Here is a 20,701-nt window from a genome sequence, read left to right as displayed (position 1 = left end):
TTTTTTTGTAAAAAAAACAACCCCCCTTTTTTTTAATAAAAAAAGTCTCCCCCCCCCCCCATAAAATAGAAAAAAAAGTGGGGGCCCCAAAAAAAGGGGCCCAAAAAAAGATAAAGAACCAAACTTTTTTTTTTTTTTTTTTTTTTTTTTTTTAAAAAAGATGATATTTTTCCCTCAAGAAAAAAAAAAAACAAAAATGGGGGGGGGGGTTTTTTTTTTTTCTAAAATGTGAAGAAAAGGAGGGGCCCCTCTCAAGGGGGGGGGGGGGGGTTTTTGGGGGGAACCACCCTTTCCCCCCTTTTGGGGAAAAAAAGGAGAAAAAAATATTGTTCGGGGTTTTTTGGGGGGAAAGAGGAAGTTTTTTTCTCCCCGGGGGGGGGTCCCTCCAAAATAATGGAACTTTTTTTTTAGGGGGGGGGGGAACAAAATAAAAGGGGGGGGGCCCACACCCCCCCCAAAAAAGAAATTCCCCCCCCGCGCACCCCTCTTATAAGGGGTCGGCCAACCTCCCCCAAAAGGGTTTTGCCCACGCGGTCCCAGCAGGTTCAAAGGCCCCGGGGAAGGGGCTTAGGGGGGGCCCCACTGCAAAGGCACCCAAAAAACCGGGTTAAAGAAAAACCGGGTAAATGGCTTCTCCCCCCCCGGGGCGCCAAAAACAAGGAGGTACGAAGGGGTGCGGGCTTTTGTGTCGAACATAACCAGTATGCTTTTTTTTTTTTTTTTTTGGAAAGGGGGTTGGAGGGGGGGTGCTAGCACTGCTCGCCATTTCACGTAAGCGGGGAGCCTTTGTAGTCGTCCTCACAGTTTACTCGTCGCATGCTTTTTGCTGAGTTTATTGAGCTACGGTGCTACTACCACTGCTGCTAGTATTGCGCTTCAGTTGCCTCCACTGCTCCGGAAATTGTGAAGGGCTTGTGCGGTGGAGCGGAGTCGCCACCGCGGGACCACGCGGCATCCACATCCAATGCGTTGGACTGTTTGCCTTGTGCCAACGCACCAGGAAGCGCCGCTTTGCGCGATGGTTCTGCTTGTACAAGTTGAGCGGGAACTTCGGCTCAACGTCGCCAAGCACTGGCATGAGCGGGTGCTGCGACCATTCCCGGTGCAGGTGGCGGATCTTGCTGAACTCCTCCATGCGTCCAGCAATAGTCTCGCGCATCATCCAGTCGCGCAGTTGGTCGAGCTGATCGTAAGTGAGCCGGACGGGGCGCGGAAGCCACTCCACAGGACCCTTGTCGTACCACGCCACGTTATCGCTAGGCTTGCTGCGCATCTTGTTGTCACGGCCCAGGCCATTGCGTTTTGGCTTAGGATGGGTGGTCCCAAGGATGCTGAACTTCTCCGGCGTCGCAGTGCACACTAGACGTGTACAGCGCATTTTTGAGGCCAGCGGGCGCTTGCGCCCAGCGAAGCTCGGAGGGATCGATGTGAAAACAAGTAAGTCTGCGTGCCACCTGCACTACTGCCGCTCCAACGCATGTATGTGTTCTTGGGAGTACTTTTTTATCTGTTTGGTGGTAGTACAGATCGCTGGAGTGATCACCCACCGTGCGAAGTAAGAGAAACAAAGAGAGAAAAATGCAAGAGGGCCTAGTGATGTGGTGATGCAGCAGTGTAGAGTTGCATCAAGCCATCGTCAAAGCGTCTCCGAAGACAGGGATGCAGCCAGGGCTTGTGCCGATCGTAAACCGTAAGGCGTCGCGTAGCTGTCGTGAGTGACACACCAAACTGATTACTGTCCTGCGTTGCCAGAGCACTGCCCCCTCTGTCCTCTTCCTCATCTGCCTCCCGACTGGGTCAACATCAAAAGACGAAAGAGGCGTCAACAGAGAAGTACAGCATATTGGCAGCGGTGCATGTGTGTGGGTGTGGGTGTGTATGGTAAACAGCGCGAGTCGTTGTCTCAGAAGGTCATTCAGAAAAAGAGCCGCTCACGCCGAGGGCGCAGAAACGCGCAAACGCTTGCCGCGCCATCTTCCATGGCGCGAGCATACAAAGCTGCAAACACCGATGGATCGACAGTGGTACTACAGAGAAGAGTGCTCAAAGTACCATCGGCATCTGTACCTCTTCCCGCACTCCCTTTGCCATCTAGCGCACGCAGTACAGCAAGCACGTCGACCCAAGCTCTCCGGGCCATCAGCGTCAGCAGCACCCACTGTACCCAGTTACCAACAACGCTAGTCGTGGCCGCCGATGCAGCACCGGTGGGTGATACGGCTGAGGCACCACGAAGCTGCATGCATGCGTCCCTCACCACCCGTGCCAACACACGGTCGAGAGAAGCGCTAAGAGACAGAGAAGAGGGAGAGACGTCAGAAGGTTTGGCAACATTCTCGCCTGTGGTCGATGCGGCCGCAACGCTTGCCTGCGCCTCTTCCTCCGCGTAGACTCCCAGGCGAGTCAGCACAGCGAGCGTACTCAACGATGATGGAGACAAACAGAAAGTCTCGGCGTCAGGTGAAGACAAGGCACCGAACAGCTGCTCCACTCGCCTCAGCGTCTCCTGCACGCAAGCAGTCGTGCCATCGTAGAGTTGCGACCAACTCACCTCGATCGCCTCCCGACGTTGCTTCTCTGCCTCGACGTTGTCATAGGCGTTATGGCTCTCATTTGGGGTGTCGTCGCCATTCTCTGCGGCAGATGTCGACGTGTGCTGTTGAACACACTGCACATAGACAGCTGCACGCTCTGCCTGGCGTCTTGCGACACCGAGGGCGAGAACCGTCAGACAGCTTTCGACCAACTGCACCCGCGATGTATCCGTGTCACCACTTCCACTGGTGGCCTGCGACACCTCGTCCCGCAGGGTTGCCGTCCACGCATCCCAGGCGTCCTCCTCGGGTGCTTCCTCCCCCTCATGCCCCTCATGCGCGGTGGCTAGCCTCGTGGCAGCTCGCCGGTACGAATGAAGTGCACGCGCGTGGAGCAAGAGCAGCGTCGCCTCCGAGTTGCCCATTGCCGTGTCGGTGGGCGCAGCTTGGGCTAGCAGCGCCTCATCACCAGTGGCAAGACCAACATAGAGCCCTGCTTCAGCGTATGGGTGCGCCGTGGTCTCCTCTGCAGGGTGGGCGAGAACATCACAGAGAAAGGAGTGCATCGCAGCCGTGGCACTTGCGTGCTCGTCGTCACCTATGGCCTGCTGTCCTCGTGCATAGGATGACACAAGTGCACATGGCAGTGCCACGCACAGTAGACCGTCTGCCTCTTCACTTGGTGCCGGCTGCACAAGCGCCACAGCAGACATGCGATGCAGCTTCGCGTCATCTGTAGTGAGTAAGTGGCGGCTTTGCTTCTTTGGGGGACCCTGAAGAGAGCGCAGCGAAGCGGCGACACCCAAAATCAACGCGCACGTGTCGTGTAGGTGCCACAGAGCAGCCTCATACTCTGCGCACAGAAGTCCGTACTGAAGTACGGAAAAGCTGCCGTTGACAAACTCACGCACCATTGCACGAGCCTGCATGTCAGCAGCGCCGTGGTGTACCACACCTTCTCTCTGCTCAACGTCAGAGACGGCGTACTGACACCACGCATCTTCGTTCAGGCAGACCGGAGGCAGTTGCATTCCACCCTTCGGCTCCGCTGCACTGTGCTCCTCACCAGCACTCGTCGCCGAATGTGTCAAGAAGCCAAGACACACAGTGCGTAGCAGCGTCTTCAGCAGCGGCACGTCCTTTGCCTCTGCTGCGCACTGGGCCAACACCAGCCACGTGTCCAAAAGCGCTCGCAATGGCGCCACAATGGCCGCCTCCTCGCTCGGGAAGAACGGCGGTTCACTGCAGAGCAGCGCGTGTGTGAGGATGTTCGCCGTCTTGGCAGACTTTGACGAGTCTTTTCTGCTCTCAGCAGCGCTGAAAGGCGGTGCTAACGACGGGGGTGCGTGAAACGAGTAGAGCGGCGTCACCGACATGAGAGCGGTGCGCACAGCCAGTGTCTGAGCCTCCGCGTCAGGCAGCCAGATGGCATACCTGCCGTATTCTCCTCGGTCCAAGCGAGGTGAGCTTACGTCTTGTTCCTCCTCACTTCCTTGCTCACCGTCCACCACCTCTTGCTCCTCCTCGTCTTTGATTTTTTTGGTCCTTAGATTGGCAAACGTCAAGTTCATCGCCTCCAATGCCTGCCACACAGGCCACACGTGCTCCGCAAGCAAGTGATCCGTGTATGCCTGCGCCACCCTGAAAAACTCAGTTTCTGCCGCGTTAGATGCCGGCCAGCTGGAGTGAAGGAGGTGGTGGCGAAGGCATCGCTGCGCCGCCGCAAGGCCGTCCTCAAAGGCAATACTCGGATTTTCGTCTAAGCTGCCAGCACTCGTTACTATCAAAGTGCTACTACATGTCAGACTTGCCCCGCTCTCAGGGAGCCGCGGTAGTACCGAGGCACGCAGTGTGGCCGTCAGGTCCTCCAGGATAAAGAGCGGGAAGGGCGGGCCGCGCTTCTCTTCGAGCACATGCTTCTGCAGCCACCCGTACACCGCGAGCTGCGGCGCACCGCATTGTATGCAGAGATGCAACATGCGCCAGACAAGCTCGTCGGTGAGGAAAAATCCCTGGTAGTGAACGAGGTCCTCCACCTTCTTTGTCAAGAGAAGAAGTTCCTCTGCTTGGTGGGGTGTCAACGGGTGGGCCGGGAGCTCAGGTGATAGGTCGATGGCTGCTGAGGAAGCCGTCGCCTCTCCAACGGTCCTGGCTGCAGTAGTCATCTCCCTTCCTCGCCGCCCCGCCTGTTCTTGCCGACGCTGCAGCTGCGTACATAAATCGGCGCACCGCTGCAGCACGTCACTGCGTACTTTGGTGTACGTTTCGAGGGAGCGGGACTTGATGGAGAGAAACTTATCTTGGGGAAAGACGATGGGGTGGAACTGAGGGAACTGAAGAAGCGGCGCCACCTTTTGCTGATGTTTCCCCGGTGAGGGCGAAGACGAGGGGTCCATTGGCTGTGTGCGGCCATGCGAGGCGGGTCGCATCAGACGCCGTGGTATTGCCCTAAAAGACATGCTTAGGGTGTATGCATGTAAAGGACTGAAGCGGATAAGAGCATCGGCGAGAGTGAAGATCAAGAGGGGAGGGGGTGGACAAGCGAGGCAAACCCGAAGACAGCGACCTTCGAGCGCGACGATCCATTGGCCCCACAGCTGGGGGGGAACAGGAAGAAAAGCAGCGCAGAAGAAACGCCAGCAGTGAACGCCACTGTGGATTCCACGAACCACATACCCACGCTGAGAACACGAGTAGCCGATGCTTGCGCGCGTTCTCGTGGGTACAATAGCAGTACGAGAACAACAAGAGCACTACACATCTCCATGTGAAAAAGGCTCCACTCGGTACCCAAAGAAACCTTCGCACTTGCTGTCGTTCTTCTATCCATCCTGCAACTACATTCTTTTCATGTCCCTGTGCTAGAACAGCAGAAACAGCGCGGAATACTGGTGTAGGCTGGCGTGCCAGCGTTTCGAGTTCATGGACTACGCAACCTCTACTTGTGGGTGCGTAGAAGCGAGAAAAAAAAAACGAGTGCTGATCCTCGAGCGCATTTGAATTATCTGGCGGATTCACACACCCACACACAAATTAGCTACCCAAGCGGGCATCGTCCCAGCGGTCGACTGAAAAAGAGGGAGAGGGGGGGGGGGGCAACGACGAGCGAGTCGGTGCACGGTAGGCAACAGGTAGGCAACAGAACGAATACAAGAGAGGCTAAAAGAGAGAGATCAGGAGACGATACGAAGACCAGAGGAAAGTCAGGGAAAAGCAGCGATACCTGCAAAAAGCACCCCAAAGTGACCGCAGAGTGGGGGCGCGGGGCTACGCACCCAACAATCAAACGAAGAAGAAAAGAGACTCGAGCGGAGCCGCTGTCAACGCACAGCAAGCGGGTGGGTTGACGCTCCCTCCCCTTCAATGCACCGACATGAAAAAAGGCGCCCACAGATGCAGGTCAAGTGCGGTCGCAAGACGACAAGCACCTCCCCCACTCCCAAGAGCGAAGCCGGAATGCAGCCCCCCATTACACAACAACGTCCCCCTAAACAGCGCATGCGAGAGAAAGAGATGGGGGGTAGCTACATGAACAGACGTTGATCTCTAACTCGCAGGGAAGTGAAAAGGGGAGAGAAAAGAGTCACGAGGCACTACACGCAGGGGAGAGTCCCACACAATGAAACGGAGGAAAAACAAGCGAGTGGACGAAAAGCGCTATGTACATGAGTGCCGCATGGCTCGCCATTACGTCGACGATATATATATAAAGAGGAGAGAGCAGCGCTGAAATAGAGGAAGACACGCCGTAAATATCGGCCGAAGAAGCCGCTTCTCCCTCCGCCATCCCCTGCCCACCCCATCCACGCTTACAGCTAGCATGCCTAATTCATCAGAGAAAAGCTAAAGCTCCACGTGTGACGAGGTGGCACGCGAGCACCGAAAGAGCCGTCCGCGAGCGCGGTCTTACGGGCGCCAAACACCGACACCGCTATCCCTTCACCGTGTACATCGCATACCAGATGCACAAGCACTGCGTGTGCGTCAGGCACATCGTGAGATGCGCAAACACTTGCTCTCACAGCACCTTCCTCACCCGCCTGCACGCCTGGCGTATTGCCAGTGCTACTGTGACGCTCTACGACGACAATTGCTGTCGCTGATGATGTAGATGACTTCCGTGAGAGGCGTGCTGCATCCTCTTCGCTCTGAAAAAGGAAGCGCAAGCGCTGAAGGATGTGTGACGACCAAAGCGCATTGCGTGTGGCTTCATCGTGGGCGTTGGGCAAGCGGAGTCCTCTCAGGTCTTCGCGCGTAAGCGTCGAAGCTTCAGGAAAATCCTTTACCCCACCTCTGTCACCACGAAGGCCCTTGTCTTCCTGCGCGTTCTGCTCCACTTCCAGTTGATGCAGACGCGAGTCTCTGTGCGCCTTTGCACTTGCCAGGCGCTCTTCAAATCCCTGCGGCGCCTCATTCCAGTGAGACACGAGTTCTGCCAATGCCTCCGCACACGACTCGGATGTCTGCGTCACTTCCACTGTTAGTTGTGCAGTGGCTGCTGATGCCCCAGCTTCCTCGTAGAGGCACTTCATGTGCAGTGCGCAGTGGTGCACATTCGTCGGAATGTAGGGCATATACGGCGGCACCGAGTCGCCAGGCTTCATAGTCGGAGGCTGATGCTGACCGTTGTGGCTGCCTTCATCCCAAAAGACGTCCCCTTCGGCAAGAACGACCGGCGACGCGGCGGCAACACCCCCCGCTACTGGCAAAGAGGGAAGCGCCACAGTGATGGTCCAGTTCGCCCCCATGTGCGTACTGTGCACCGCACGCGTGTCAACAATTGCCTCGTCGCTTACGTGCGCGCTGCTTGCCCGAGACGCGATAACATTTTGAGTCGCCACAATGTGGCCACTGCGCAACAGTACAGGCGCAAGAGACGCTGCCACTGGAAGAACCTGAAGGGGGTCAGCGTTGTTGGTTGCCAGCCACGCGAGTTCCTTAGATGTGGGTCCGCCATTCTGTGCCGCTCTTTCCCACCACGACGCACGCCCAGCGGCAGAAGAAACGGTGCCATGCCACACTCCTGTCCACAAGTCGAAAAAGCCCGTACCAACCACACTGCGGGTGCCATCGCTCTTCCGTACATCTCGCAGGGGATGCACTGGCTGAGTTACAGGACACACAATCAACGCACTACCTGCAGTGTAGCAGGTTGGCGTGCACGTATCCTTACTGGGCGGCGACACCTCCGACGAGGTGAACGCCAGCGGCGCCAGGAATATGCTCCCTTCCTCGCTGGCGTGATAGGCGGCAGTGTAGAGGTAAGGCAGGAGCGCATAGCGGGCGTAGATGTTCGCGTGGATGGCTTGGCGGGTGGCTGCAGCGACAGGAAGCCGCATCCACCACGGACCAGTCGCTAACGGCTGCAATGAAGCCGCGCCACCAGTGTTTGTCGTGTCCGCTGCCACCGCTGACTCGTCGGTATACATTGCACCAAAGAAGACACCTGCTGCATACCACCTTACCAAGAGTTGCTCCATCTCCTCCATGGCACCCCGTGGCGACGCAGACGACACCGTCAGCTCATCATTCTTTTCCGCAGCAGCGCCGCCATCACCACTGCCTGCAACCCCTGGCACAGGGGTAGTGGGTGTCGCCGCAGTGCTCGGCGCATTCGCTAGCTGCTGCAGCAGCAGCAATCTCGACGAAAGACCACCCGCGAGGTTAGCGCCGCTGAACGGAATGCCGATAACACCCAGCTGAGCACATTGACGCACAGCTGTCTGAAGAGCTCCCCAAGCCTCCCTGAGAATCGATGCCGGGTCGGGAGGCACAGTGTCAGCGCACCGTGGCTGTGTCTCCACTCGCACCACCGCGTACCGCTGCGTACCAACAAAGTAGCTCTCAGTGAAAGTCAAAGCCCGTCGGTGATAGTGAGTACGACGCAGCATGCCTTCGTGTGTCGCACGCGCAAAGTGAACGGTAAGCAGCTGATGCACTTGGTTATGCTGAACACCGCCATGATGGCCTACGTTCATCGGCAGTACCTCGCCCTCTACCCGCAATCCAGGGGGCAGACACAGGAATGCTTCCTCCCCTGCGGTCGGCACCGCACTCGCCCGCACGATGGGCGCGCTATGATGAAGGCTGATGAACGTGTGGTTTGAGGAGCCGACGTAGCGCCGGTACTTGAGCATGCCGCTGTACCACTTGCTTGCCGCAGGGTTGAAAAAGTCGACGACGTGGCTCGACACCCCATCCACGCTGAGCGCCGGCCACCCTGCAGTATCCACGGCGCTCAGCGACACAAAGAGGCCACCGCGGCGGCCCTCGAGAAGCAATGGAGAGCGACTCGTGATTGGGACCGTGGGGACGCTGCGCGAAATCACGTAGCGCCGGCCCCCGTACCACAAGTTAGACTGCATCAGCAGTGGATCCGGGAAGCGGGTGTGGTTCCACGTGAACGGAGTGTCTCCCGCCGCCACTGCGGAGTTAGTCATCCACACACTGTCCAGCGGCACACCGGCGTTTCGAAAGGCTTCACTAAGATCCTCTGCAGCCTGCTGGGTGGTGACGTCAGCGCCTTGCAAACCGTGATGATACCCCAAGAGAAATCGTGGGGGAAGTGTGGGGAATCCGGTGAGAGTGTAGTACTGCCGCAGCACCTCCGCTGGGGTCGGCCCCGGAAGCAGATACAGTCCGGTAGCGCCCGCGGTGCCGCGCAGTCGTACACACGTGCGCGGCGGTTCGTGGCCGCCGGTGGGGGTGGGCGAGGTCAAGGTGGAGATAAAGAAAGAGCCAGGGTGCAGCCACAGCAGTCCCATCGTTTGGTGCTCACCTGCTGCTGCACCCTGCTGCACATCTGCAGTCCCGCCGTAAGAGAGCTCCAGATAGAGAAGGGGTACAACGCCGCTCAGTCGTGCGCCTCCAGACGACAGCCTCGTCTCTCCACCGACCATTAGCTCCACTTCCTCTGACATGTTCAGCGGAATCACGTTGAGCCCGCCTTTCTCCGCCACCGCGCTGGCACCGGCAGAGCCGCCGTGAGTGTGCACCGACAAGATGGAGGGGCTCAAACCATAGAGCCGAACAATATGCGTGCTGCACACGTTGGCCTCAAGGGTAGAGGTGTAGGGGTCTCCTCGAGCTCCAGAACGTGTCTTCTCGCTTTCCTCTGTGTACAAAGAGGCTTCCAAACTTGGCCGACTGGGATGCACAATGTCGAGGGTGATCTCCAATGCCTCACCGCTGGCCGGAGCCGTCATGTGACCGGCGCGCCACTTCACCAGCGTGGTCGCGGGGATCACATCGGAGTTCACCTCAGTGGAGGAGGCTGGAGACGTGGCGCTGCGCCGAGGAGCGATGCTCAACTCCAGCAAAGGAAAGGGTAGCAGTGAGGTGCCATCACCTGTACTATGGCTTGCATTACCGCCGCGCTCCTTCGCGGCCGACGCCCGCAAGCGTGTGTCGATGCCTACAACCGTCGACTCCTTGTTATCACTGCCTGGCTGAATCGCCGCTACCAAAGGCTCCAAGCCTTCTTTGCTCAAGGCGCTTTCCACTAGCAATTCTTCCGCGGAGACCAGTGTCGTCGACTCGCGAGGAAGAATGCCTACGATGGGCAGCATGGTCTCCGTCGGAGCAGCCCAAGTATTTCGTGACGAGCGCTGCCGCAACAGACGCACCTCAACATGCTTCACAGGTGCTACTCTCCTCCGCGCAAAGACCGGCAGCTCCTCATTGACGTCTGCCGCGGCAGTGGCCTCGTCACCCTGGGAGCCACGCCCCATCAGCATGCGTTCATAGGTTCTCCATGATGCAAGAAATGCAAACAGCCGCGGCTTCTGCGACACAAACGCGCCGGTGTCTGCGTGGGCACCAAACGGAAGCGCAACACGCACTTTGCCAGCAGAGGTGAAGGCAGAGTGCAGCCAAGACGTGTTGGGATGGGAGGCGTCGCCAGTCTTGGGGTTGAACCACACCGCACCTACTCCGCTTGATGACTCGGCTACAGGGGCACACGTCGTCGAAGTAACGGAGGAGGGCCTTCGAAACGGGATCGTGCCATCGGCATCAACCTCTTCGCCCGCCATATGCTGTGACAGTGGTGAAACGTGCCGCTCGCCCGGTATCTCGACCCCTTCCCTGCTCTCGTAGGCAAAAAAGCAGAGTAGCGCGATGAGACTGAGAGTTACAAGGACTGCGAGTGCGAGGGCCGAACGGAGTAGAAGGTGCCGAATACGCCTGTTACGCACCCCTCGGAAGCCAAAACTATGCCTCGCCATTACAGACCGCCCACGTCTCAGAGCCCTTTCGAGTTTGCCTATGCCCGTAAGTCACATGCAGTTCCTCCGACAAGACCATGAGAAGAGGAGATTCGCGAGGACAAAGTAGGGAGAGAGAAATAAAAAGAGAAGAGCACACCGAGAGAACGAAGCCACGGCAATACCCACCACCATCACTATCGAAAAGGGTGAGGTCAAAAAAATACGCCGAAGCTGCGGGCTACCGCGGAGTGTTGGATGCAGAAAAGAAGTAAACGCACACACACATATTAAAAGAGAAAGAGAGTATGTGCCACAAGTTGATAAGAATCCCAACAGAAGGAAAGGGTAAAAAAAAGTACAGACGATTGGGCACAGCAACAAGAATACAAGACCAAATGAGCAGGCGTAGCGCACTCAGGTATGCAGCACAGAGCCATTGAGGGTGTGGTGAAAACGCCAAAGGAGAGAGAGGGAGGAGCGAAGTAGGAAGAGCGAGCGAATTGGTTGGACACCTGCGTTCCTGTTATTCTGAGCACTGCTTCCTCTTCTAAGCATGTTGGAGATAGAAGGGGCTCTGCGAATCCTCCGTGCTGAGTACACGCCGTGCACGCTATGTCGACTAGAGTAGCGTAAAGGGGGAAAAATGAAGTCCACTGCACTCGCACCACTTCAGACACGGGAGGCCGGTGGCTGCGTACTCGAGAGGCAGAGAAAAGGAGGAGGGAGTGTGAAGATAAGGAGAGAACACTGGGAACGAGAGAGTGGAGACTTGAACACAACGTTGATGTTACCGTCTCGCGACAAAGGTGCAGTGCAATCGAGGCATGCGCTACTTTGTCCAAAGAGGGGCTGTGAACGAGTGAGGACGGCGATGAACGGTCCATGCCGCAGTACAAGCGCACGTTCAGCGCTGCAGACTCCGTTACCAACCAAAAAAGTGGAGGGTATGTTGCTGTTAGGTATGATTGACATCTTCGAATCGAAGTAAACCACTCGCAGCGAGCCGCAGGTGGCACATGGGGTGCCGATGAGTGACAGGTTTGTTGCTTTCCTTTCAGCATTCGCCGTCCCTATTCTTTCGTGCCACAAACACACGCGCGCGCCATTCTGTGCGGATGTCTTCTGCAGAAGAGGCGTGTTTGCATCGGTCCTCTCCCATTATTACAGTGCGTGACTTTTTTTTCCCACTGTGTGCCCAGTCTACCACCGGCAAGTCAATCAACGTACACATATACAACCTCAGTTCCTCTATTCCTCAGTGTTGCTTTATGCCGACCATCGAGGAACTGGGCCCAACTAGCACTGTTTGCTGTCTCTTAGCTCACCGCATTTCCACAGAAATACAGCGCATGCTAGGCCTAGGGTCATGCTCAACACTGCCACAACGCAGCAACGGCAAGTAGGAGGGTGAGTATACGTGTTGACTCGTCGACACCATTCGTAGTGGGCTGCGAAAAGCGTGATCAGGGACTGCTCCTTTCTTCGTGCAGAGCGCCAGACAAGCTCTGTCCGCTAACACCAAGAGTCCGCACAGCCGTACCTGGGGTGAGGCTGCTTGGCATCCCCCACAAAGAATGGGTAGCGGTCCCTGATCTCACGCACGCTGAGGTGGCCGGCTTCATCAGGGAGCAATCGAGTGACGTACAGAACAACGCAGAAATGAAAAGGAGAGGCGGGCGAACGAAAAGGAGAGGGGATTGAGCCGGTGAGAAGAGAGGAGAGCACAAAGGTGTCACACACGCAGACAAGCACAGACATCGTCAGCCCTCCTTCCCCATACACCCGTTTGGCTCTTTAGTTTACATCATGAAGAAACACAGCGAAAAGAAATCAGAAAGAGTTCGACGCTGGAGCAGCTGAGGAAATCGCAGAGGAAAATGTGCGTGTAAGTAGAAGTGCAGAAACGTATCGTCACAGCCACCCACAAACACATAAAAGAAACCGTGCCACGCCGCTCTCTCTACCCACCGTCTCCTGCTGCTACATCTTCGATCTCTAGTAAGCTTCGCATGTTCGCCTGAAAACTGGCTAGATAGTCGCGCATGTCGCTTTCAGCGGCGTAGTTGCGCACGCGACGGACCCCCAGTTCTCTTCGTAGTTCGCGCTGACGATCCAGCTGCATCGCCTTCTCTACTGACAAGGTTTGTGCTACTATGAGGTGTGAGGGCGCCGATTCCAGTGAACGCGGTGCATGGGCGCTCACTGCGCTGGAGTTTTGTGGGTGCAATCTCTCGTCCTCTCGAGGACTCGATGACGGCACAAGTCCTTCACGTGGAATCGAGGGCTGAAATGGTCCCTGCGCCTTCGCATGCGCTGTCAGAGCGTGCTGAACCACTGCTAGAGCTGCTGGCTGGACTGCAGATCGACTCAACACCGCTGAGAGAGGTCCGTCTTTCTGCCGCTTTCCGATACAGTGAATGGGTGCCGCCTCAACATCGGGGAGAAATAGTGTCGCTGAGGTGAGGGGAATACACGGGTGTACATGCGCCACAGCGCTGCCACTGTTAGGACCGTCACTGCTGCCTTTATTCGGTGCCCGGTGAAATGGCTGAGACTGACGCGCTGCGGCAGTTGACGCCGGCATCGGAAGAGGACGGGATGGTGGCTGCTGTGCCGCTGGGGCCTTCGCACTTGCGCCACGAGTGAAGCACATCGCAGGCAAGGTCGATGACACCACGTCACACTCCGTAGAGTCCACTAGGCCCTGCCCGTCTCTGTTCTGCTCTCGCAAAAGTGGCAAAGACGTAGCCACCTGACCCCATATGTACGTAAAGAGCGTGCTAAAGCCTTGTAGCTCATAGAGGTGGTGCTGGCGCAGGGACGCAGCAGCCGGTGCGTGTAGGCGACGGTCCCACTCCGAAGGAAACGCACGGACGGACGGATCGGCCACGCCGCTAGTGAAGAGGCGTGTCACTGATTCGGCGAAGAACTGCAGCATCTCACCCAGCATCGAGTGAGCCCCAGCGGCAGCAAAGGTGCTCGCCACACGTCTGCTCGTAGGGCACTGGCGCGTGATGCTGGCGGCCGAGAAAGACGCCGGCGGCCAGCCTAGCACCCCCGCGTTGCTATCCGGCGCCGTCAATGAAGTGCATGGATAGCCAGACTCGCGTAGAAGCAGCAGCAGTTGGTCGGCTGTCGGAGAGGGTGGCAGAAGTGAGCGGTTACCGATGATGTGCTGCATGGCCGACGTGCCGTCTGCCAAAAAAGCTGCTGGCTCAGAGAAGCGACTGGATAGGCACCGCATTTTTCTCTTCCTGGTAGAGTTAGGCGAGTGAGAGGGAAAAAGGTGGAGTGTGGGTGGCTTGGGGGGCTCCTCGTTGCCATGCCAGAAAAAGGGAGCAACAAAAGACCAAAGAAGGTGTTGAAACCCCAACAAAACGGTACGCAGGCGATAGGCTCGCTTGACGCAATGAACGTGGCTGTCTGCCGCGGTGCCTCGCTCTTTCCTCGCGCGTATCAGCCTGCGCGTATATGCGTATATGTTGTCGCGTTGACAGCCGAGACGAGGATGGCCACAAGAGAGTACCTACGCCTGAAAAGACAGTGTCAGATATTCCGATAAAACGAGTAGCAGTGGATGCCCTAGCGGGGGTTGGAGGCGAAAACGCTCGCATTCACATGAAGATGGCGATCTTATAGAGGAGGAAATCGAAAATGAAGAGCTAGAGCGCGCCATCGTACAGAAGTGAAGCAAGTCACCTTGCTTCATCCTTGAGAACGCGTCTCCGTCTCCGCTCTTTCGCAGCGGTTGAAGCAATCTGTAGTGTATGGCCAGTATTATACGACAACGGGTATGCCACTTCTGAGCATCGGGCTACCAGCGAACGCCCGTCAGCTTTTTGCGGCGGGACGCTGTAGGGGAGGGGGAGGGGGTAACTGACTCAGGATTATCACGATGCTTGACCACTCAGGAGCAGCAAAGCGACCGTCTCGCCCCCCCCCCCCCACTCCAGTGACACCACTTGCAGCTCTTGTGTTACTTTCAGTGGTGCCTTCGTCGTCGTTCGGTGTTCTTTTCCTAATTGTTTCGGCCATGTACACAATGTCTGGCAGGCACACGCATACACACACACACACAGAAACACGCAGCAGAGGCGAAACTTGAGCACCAAAAGGGACTCTATCAACCATCACTAAGGAAAAGAATAAAAGAAACAATGTGTAGAGCACACGAAGACATCCGTCATTTTATACATGCGTGAGTGCAAAATGGAGAAACACGCGAAGTGAGATATACATCCAAGAATGATGCGACAGCGATGGCATTCCGCCACCTTCGCAAATCAACTCTGAACGCAGGAAACTGTGGACGTGTGTATGTTGAAGTTAGCGAGTAGGCCGGGAGACCAGTTTCGTATTGTGGCGACATGCCGACTCAGCGTAGCAGCACATGGCAGTCGGAAAGCACCACTCCCACTGTCAATTCGTGTCTACGAGCGCACAACTGTTTTTGCCGCCTCTCTATTTCATTGCAGACCTCGCCTTGCTGACACCTTGAAGACGGCATCACCGTGTAGCGCCTGCATAACTTTCTGGTCGACGCTACGCTGCACGGCTGCCTCCTCCCTTGCGGGTGAAAGCGGGCCACTCAAGGCGTGCGATCCAGCGCCATCGCTCACGATCCCGTTTGTGATGCTCAACTGACACCCCAGGCAATCATGCCGCTTTACTGCGAAGCGGCGGTGGAAAGACGAGACGGCAGCGCCTAAAAATGATGGTTCAATGCTGGCCTCAGAGGGCGCAGGTGCAGCTGCAGCGGCGGCAGCCGTTCCGGTGGCCTGGAAGCTGTCACCTTCAGCAGTCTGCTGACCTCCGCGGGGCTTCCGGCTGGCTTGAGTGGTGCGAGACAGGGTCGCCGGTGATCCTGTCTCGCTAAAAAATGAACTTTTGAGAAGAAGCCCTGGCGTCGTGAGCGGTTTCTGCGGCGGGTGGGTCAACGACAACTCCTCCCACGGCACCGTCGGGGATGCCGCTAGAGCAGTGGCCTTGACCTGACGACTGCGCTGCACAGGCTGCGAGGCCGCCAACGCCGGCAGTCGTGCGCCTTGGGCGAGAAGTGTGGTGCGTACCGTGGTCCCCTCCGCCCTAGGCCGTACTGCAGTCGTCCTGTCGGACGACTGAAGTGAAGCTACCGTGAGGACAGTGGGGGCAATCGGACTGGGGCTTCTCTTGGCCGTGACAGCGATGCGCTCCAGACGTGCTGCACGGGCGTGGTGCCGAATATCGCTCTCCAGCTTCTGCCCTGACACGTAGGCGGCCACCTGCGCCATCAGCGTCTCATCCTCCGCGGCGCTACTGTCTGATCTTTCTTTAGCTAACTTCACAGTCGGCAGTCCTGGGCTTACCAGACCACTCTCTCCACTGTGGCCGCATACGCCCCTGCTCGTGTGCAGCGTGTTATGCACTGACTGCTTTCCCGGTGGAGGCTCCACGGAACGTTGGTAGATACTTGGAACACTACAGGTCGACACCATATAGTGCATGTGGGCAGTGCGGCGAGCATAGGAGAGCTCGTCCTGGCGCTTCGCCTCCGCTTTGCGCAACGTGTCCTGTTCGACTTGGGTGCTGAGTGCCTGTGCAAGTACCTCTGACGAGCGTGCCGTTACCACCTTCAGGTACGCTTGCTGTGCGTAGTAGTTCGACTTCGTTTTACGACTCTGATAGCCACGGTAGCATGCCTGAATCCGTGTAGCGAACATGTCAAAGACGGCTTGCAGGTAAGCCATCTGCCGCACTGCCGCCCGCTCCACGTCAAGGTGCTTACGCGTTGCGTAGCTGCGGTAGACGCGCTGAATTAGGCATGCACTACTCCGCAATGTTAAGAAGGCCTTCCGCTGCTGATACATTCGAAACGTCGCTTGTATTTTCACCGTGGCATCGATCTCCACTGGCGCGTGAGCGGAGGCATCTTCCAACGCACTAAGTACGGCGTTGACAAGGCGGCAGCCATACGCAGGGGTGATGCGCGAGTAGTGGCGGCACAACACATCCAGCTCCAGCCCCGACTGGCCCCTGCTATTTAAGTACTGATAAATAAAGCCGGTGTCTGGGCCCATCCTCACTGCCGCAGTTGACTGTGTTTCTCACTTCTTCTTTGACGGTAAGCATAGATTGGGGCAGTGGTGAGAGAGAGAGAGAGGGGGGGAGGGGCAAGGAACGGGATGAAGAATGAGAAGGCGTGCAGGTCCTACCACATTTGAGCCGCTCACTGCTAGATTGGCGTCCTTTCAAGAGACTACAGATGGTTGCAGGCAGAGTTCTCTGCGTGTAACTTCAAGAGTAGAATGTAAGACACATACACGTGCAAAAGAGAACTGACTGAAGATAGCGTGCTGTGTACGCCCTCATTAGCAAGCAAAGCAGCGAAGCAACTATGAAGTCTTCTGCGTGAATTTGGGGACGAGCACTCGTATCATCAGCGCCGAGTAGAAATATCCACGTGATACTGGACGCACCCTTAAACCTACTAACAACCCCTGGCGAGCAAAGTTAGACCTTCGCATGTGCCACAGTACACACGACTTTAAAGAGAAAAAGCGCCGTTTCTCTCTCACGCTGCCACTGACACGCACCTATGCACTTCCCCATCCGTCGGCCTCACAGTGATTAACACAAAGTGAGACCACGTAGAAAACTAGAGTTCCACGTCACCATCCCGCATAACCTGATAGAAAACAACGGACTACACCTAGACACTACAAAGAAGCAGTAAACCCACTTCTTCACGAAAATCGTTTTCTTCCCGCGCACACACGTGCTTCGGCGGCTGAGCCCATCTCGCCGCAGTTCCATCACGCAGAGGAATAGCCAGTGTTTGGTGTCCTCCCGTGTTCCTTTGTGTGCGGCTGCCCACTGCCCGCACCCCTCCATACAGCAGCCTCCGTATGCACATTGCCCCGTCATGCCGCCGTTCAGCAACGCAGTTGCTCACATACGAACACACAGACACACACACAGAGACTCAGAGAATGGATTAACTCGTGCATCATCATCGAAATGGGGGCTCTCACCAACTGTGTAGTGTAGATGAGGTTGAGTTGTCGTCGTTGTCTCTCGCTCAGTCACCCGCACACGCACAACAGCAAACAGCTCTTGGGGCCATACGGTCCTGGCACGGCACCGACATGGATGAGAGGGCAGGCGAGAGAGAGAGACTCCCCTCCCACCGCCTCGCACCAGCCACTGCAAGGAATTTGACAGAGGCCCCTCTGGCGCAGCTGCACGCATCTGGGCACCCGTAGGTCCGCGCAAGAGATCAAGTATGGTAAACTCCGGGCGGGATTGTTCGTGAGAGCCGGGACAGAAACCGCGCCAAGACAAACAGCGCGCAATAGTACAGTGCAATCGGGGGAGGGGCGAGTGAGCAGGACAGTCGAGACAGAACGACGCCCTCCTGCCAACTCTAACCCCCTTCGCCCACCACACCAGCACCACGCACACCCGCAGGCACACCCTAGTCCAGCGCCGTACGCACCGTCTCGCCGCAGCTCCATCACGCAGAGAAATAGCCAGTGTTTGGTGTCCTCCCGTGTTCCTTTGTGTGCGGCTGCATGTCACGCATACACCCGTCCCCTTTCGGCGGCGAGCTGCAGCCACCGCCACCACGCCTGCCCCCTCCCCGCCGCTACCACCGCAGCGGTGGCACAGGCGGCAAGCAACAAAGAGGGGCGGGCGTGCAGTGTGCTGGCCCCTCGACACTCTCGCGGGCCTGACTTCATCACAGGGAGGCACCGAATGCAGCCCACCTGTGTCCGATGGCGGTAAGATCAGTTGTGGGCACTCTGTCACAGCAATACAAGCGATGAGGGGAGAGCCGCTTGTAATGTAAGGGAAAAGCAGGAAGGTGCGGATAGAAAGAGAGGCGGCAACGAGGGTGACGAGGGAAGAAGAGTGTTTAAACAGCGCACCGGGAGACTAGGTGAGAAAGGCACGCAGGTGTGAATGGGGGGATGCCCATGGACACTGTCAGACGCCGGGAGGACATTCTAGCTGGAGTCCGCATTGCGTTGGGTGTCTTTCCCGTGTGAATTCCCCCTCGGGAGAGAATCGCCTTTTAGTGGCGCTTATTTTTTAAATTGGTCTAGAAAAGGGGAAGTGTCATGACCGTGTAGAGGTAGTGTGAGCGATGAGCAGCGGGAGAGTCACGTAGTACTGCCAACAGGGCAGTTTCGCCGCGCTGCCGTCCCGCCCCACCCCAGCCTCTCGAAGTGAAAGGGAATGATGCGGTGACTATGATGGGGGTTGGGGAGAGAGAAATGAGGAGGCATATGGATACAATGAAACATGAGCGATAGGGATGCAAGCACCCTTGCTGAGTTGCGCGCAGGAATAGGCGCACACAAACAGAGCTGCGTGTTACTTGACGTTCGACACCGTCACCATCTCCGGTGGTAGATGGCCGTACGAGCCCATGCCGACCAAGCTCACATGACCGGTGCCGCGAATGGTAATGGCTGTAACGCTGCAATGGGGGAGCGAGGTGCGCAGCCACGCCTCGGGAGGCAGCTGCAGTGCTCGCATGGTGAGGTAGCGAATCATGTTGCCGTGGCCGACAATGACCTCGACAGTGGTGCCAGACTCACTAGGTCGGTGAAAATATCGCTCAAAGACGGCCTCAGCAGTGCGCATATCCTCAGCGGAGGCGGTGAATGAGCGCGCCGGTTGCACGGCGCACGGGATGCGCTCCCGTAACTGCGGGTCCACGTCCTGGCACCGCCGCACGTCTGCTGGGAACGCTTCTAGAATTAAGTCAGCGGTCTGCTTAGCTCGCGTCATGTCTGAGACATGCACCGCCGTCGGCATGTCATCGACGAGGATGCCACCCGCGCCAGACAGCGCCTGACGCGCCTCGGTCACCTTCTTCTCCAGCTGAGCCAATTGCTCCTCAGAGGCGCCGTCGTTCTTTGCTTTTTTGAAGGCTCGCTGAGCCTGACGATAGATGGCGTTGAGCTTCTTCCGCTTCTCACCCTCTTCAAAGAGCTTGCGCAGGTAAACACCAGTTGCGCGAGCTTGTCGCTCGCCTAGCGCTGTGAGCCTGTGGATTTTATCGTCATGTATACTTTCGTTTCCGTACTGGCCGTGACGGATCATGATAATCTGGCGCTGATGGGATGCACTTCGATCTGCGCGAATTCCGCGCTCCCCTGGACGATCCCAATCCTCCACCCATGGCACACCCCAAGTCTTGACGTACTGCAGCTCCTCCTCCGTCGGTAGCGGATCGTCGTCAAAGAGATGATTCACCAAGCCATTGGCAGATATGTGGGCTTTGCTACGCATTCCAGGCGGCCCCGCGGGCGTCACAGTCTCGCACAGAGCCGCAGTGGCTCCGCGAAGGAGCGGCGATGCGCCAAAGCCGATCACGACACTCCCAAAGAACCGGCGGAAGGTGAAGGACATCTGCTTGCTATACAGATACACACACTGACAGATTCAAAAAAGGGTCATGAGAGAGCGTGTGTGCGTAAGTACACGCATAGATAATGTTGAGTGACAGTTGGAGAGAGAGAAAGAGGGGGGGGCAGGGAAGCCAAAGAGACGTAGAGAAAGTAAATCATCAAGAGAATCCGTGGCAGGTAGAGAGTCGCACGACAAGCAGAGAGGGCATGGCTGCGCAGCATATATGCTTCCTCGGCACATCACGTAAACGCGCCCATCGTCTCTGTAGCAGCCCACTGCCGCAACAATAGCCGCGCACTGAGAGAGAGAGAGGCGGAGCGAGAGGAGGAGAAAGAAAGAGTGCAACATGGACTTCCCCCACGCCTGCAGGTACGCTAATCACACACTATAGAAGTATGAAGTTGCGTCTTTTAGTTTTCATTGCCTTCACAGTAGCATCAACGCCCGTAATGACGCCACTACCCATGCACCTTTTTTTTGCTTTCTTGCCTCAGTGTGTGCCCCGTCGGCCACGAGCAAGTGAACAAACAGACACACACCGAACCGAAGCTCACCCATGCC

At 57.0% G+C, this 20,701-nt stretch overlaps 6 protein-coding genes and 1 non-coding gene across 7 annotated transcripts; all 7 read right to left on the bottom strand.

The window, feature by feature from the left end:
- Positions 1-832: 832 nt before the first annotated feature.
- On the bottom strand, positions 833-1,378 carry LBRM_35_4360 (conserved hypothetical protein; the record flags this gene model as incomplete). Its single annotated transcript, XM_001569005.1, has 1 exon — positions 833-1,378. The coding sequence occupies one exon, from the start codon at positions 1,376-1,378 to the stop codon at positions 833-835; it is 546 nt and encodes a 181-aa protein (XP_001569055.1).
- Positions 1,379-1,915: 537 nt separating this feature from the next.
- Positions 1,916-4,993, bottom strand: LBRM_35_4350 (conserved hypothetical protein; the record flags this gene model as incomplete). The annotated part of the gene is made up of 1 exon (XM_001569004.2): positions 1,916-4,993. One exon carries the CDS (start codon positions 4,991-4,993, stop codon positions 1,916-1,918), a length of 3,078 nt encoding a protein of 1,025 aa, XP_001569054.1.
- A 1,365-nt stretch (positions 4,994-6,358) lies between these two features.
- LBRM_35_4340 (glycosyl hydrolase-like protein) lies at positions 6,359-10,759 on the bottom strand (the record flags this gene model as incomplete). Its single annotated transcript, XM_001569003.1, has 1 exon — positions 6,359-10,759. One exon carries the CDS (start codon positions 10,757-10,759, stop codon positions 6,359-6,361), a length of 4,401 nt encoding a protein of 1,466 aa, XP_001569053.1.
- A 1,942-nt stretch (positions 10,760-12,701) lies between these two features.
- LBRM_35_4330 (conserved hypothetical protein) lies at positions 12,702-13,985 on the bottom strand (the record flags this gene model as incomplete). The annotated part of the gene is made up of 1 exon (XM_001569002.1): positions 12,702-13,985. One exon carries the CDS (start codon positions 13,983-13,985, stop codon positions 12,702-12,704), a length of 1,284 nt encoding a protein of 427 aa, XP_001569052.1.
- A 1,222-nt stretch (positions 13,986-15,207) lies between these two features.
- On the bottom strand, positions 15,208-16,797 carry LBRM_35_4320 (conserved hypothetical protein; the record flags this gene model as incomplete). Its single annotated transcript, XM_001569001.1, has 1 exon — positions 15,208-16,797. The coding sequence occupies one exon, from the start codon at positions 16,795-16,797 to the stop codon at positions 15,208-15,210; it is 1,590 nt and encodes a 529-aa protein (XP_001569051.1).
- An 882-nt stretch (positions 16,798-17,679) lies between these two features.
- On the bottom strand, positions 17,680-17,735 carry LBRM_35_snoRNA6. The gene has a single exon (XR_001182268.1). It is a non-coding gene (small nucleolar RNA).
- Positions 17,736-19,096: 1,361 nt separating this feature from the next.
- On the bottom strand, positions 19,097-20,140 carry LBRM_35_4310 (putative phosphoglycerate mutase family member 5; the record flags this gene model as incomplete). The annotated part of the gene is made up of 1 exon (XM_001569000.1): positions 19,097-20,140. One exon carries the CDS (start codon positions 20,138-20,140, stop codon positions 19,097-19,099), a length of 1,044 nt encoding a protein of 347 aa, XP_001569050.1.
- Between the last annotated feature and the right edge of the window lie 561 nt (positions 20,141-20,701).

Source organism: Leishmania braziliensis, chromosome 36 (genome assembly GCF_000002845.2).
Source record: "Leishmania braziliensis MHOM/BR/75/M2904 complete genome, chromosome 36".
Classification (NCBI taxonomy): Eukaryota; Euglenozoa; class Kinetoplastea; order Trypanosomatida; family Trypanosomatidae; genus Leishmania; species Leishmania braziliensis.
The sequence above is the reverse complement of the archived record's forward strand: the minus strand, read 5'-3'. Positions and strand labels throughout refer to the sequence as shown.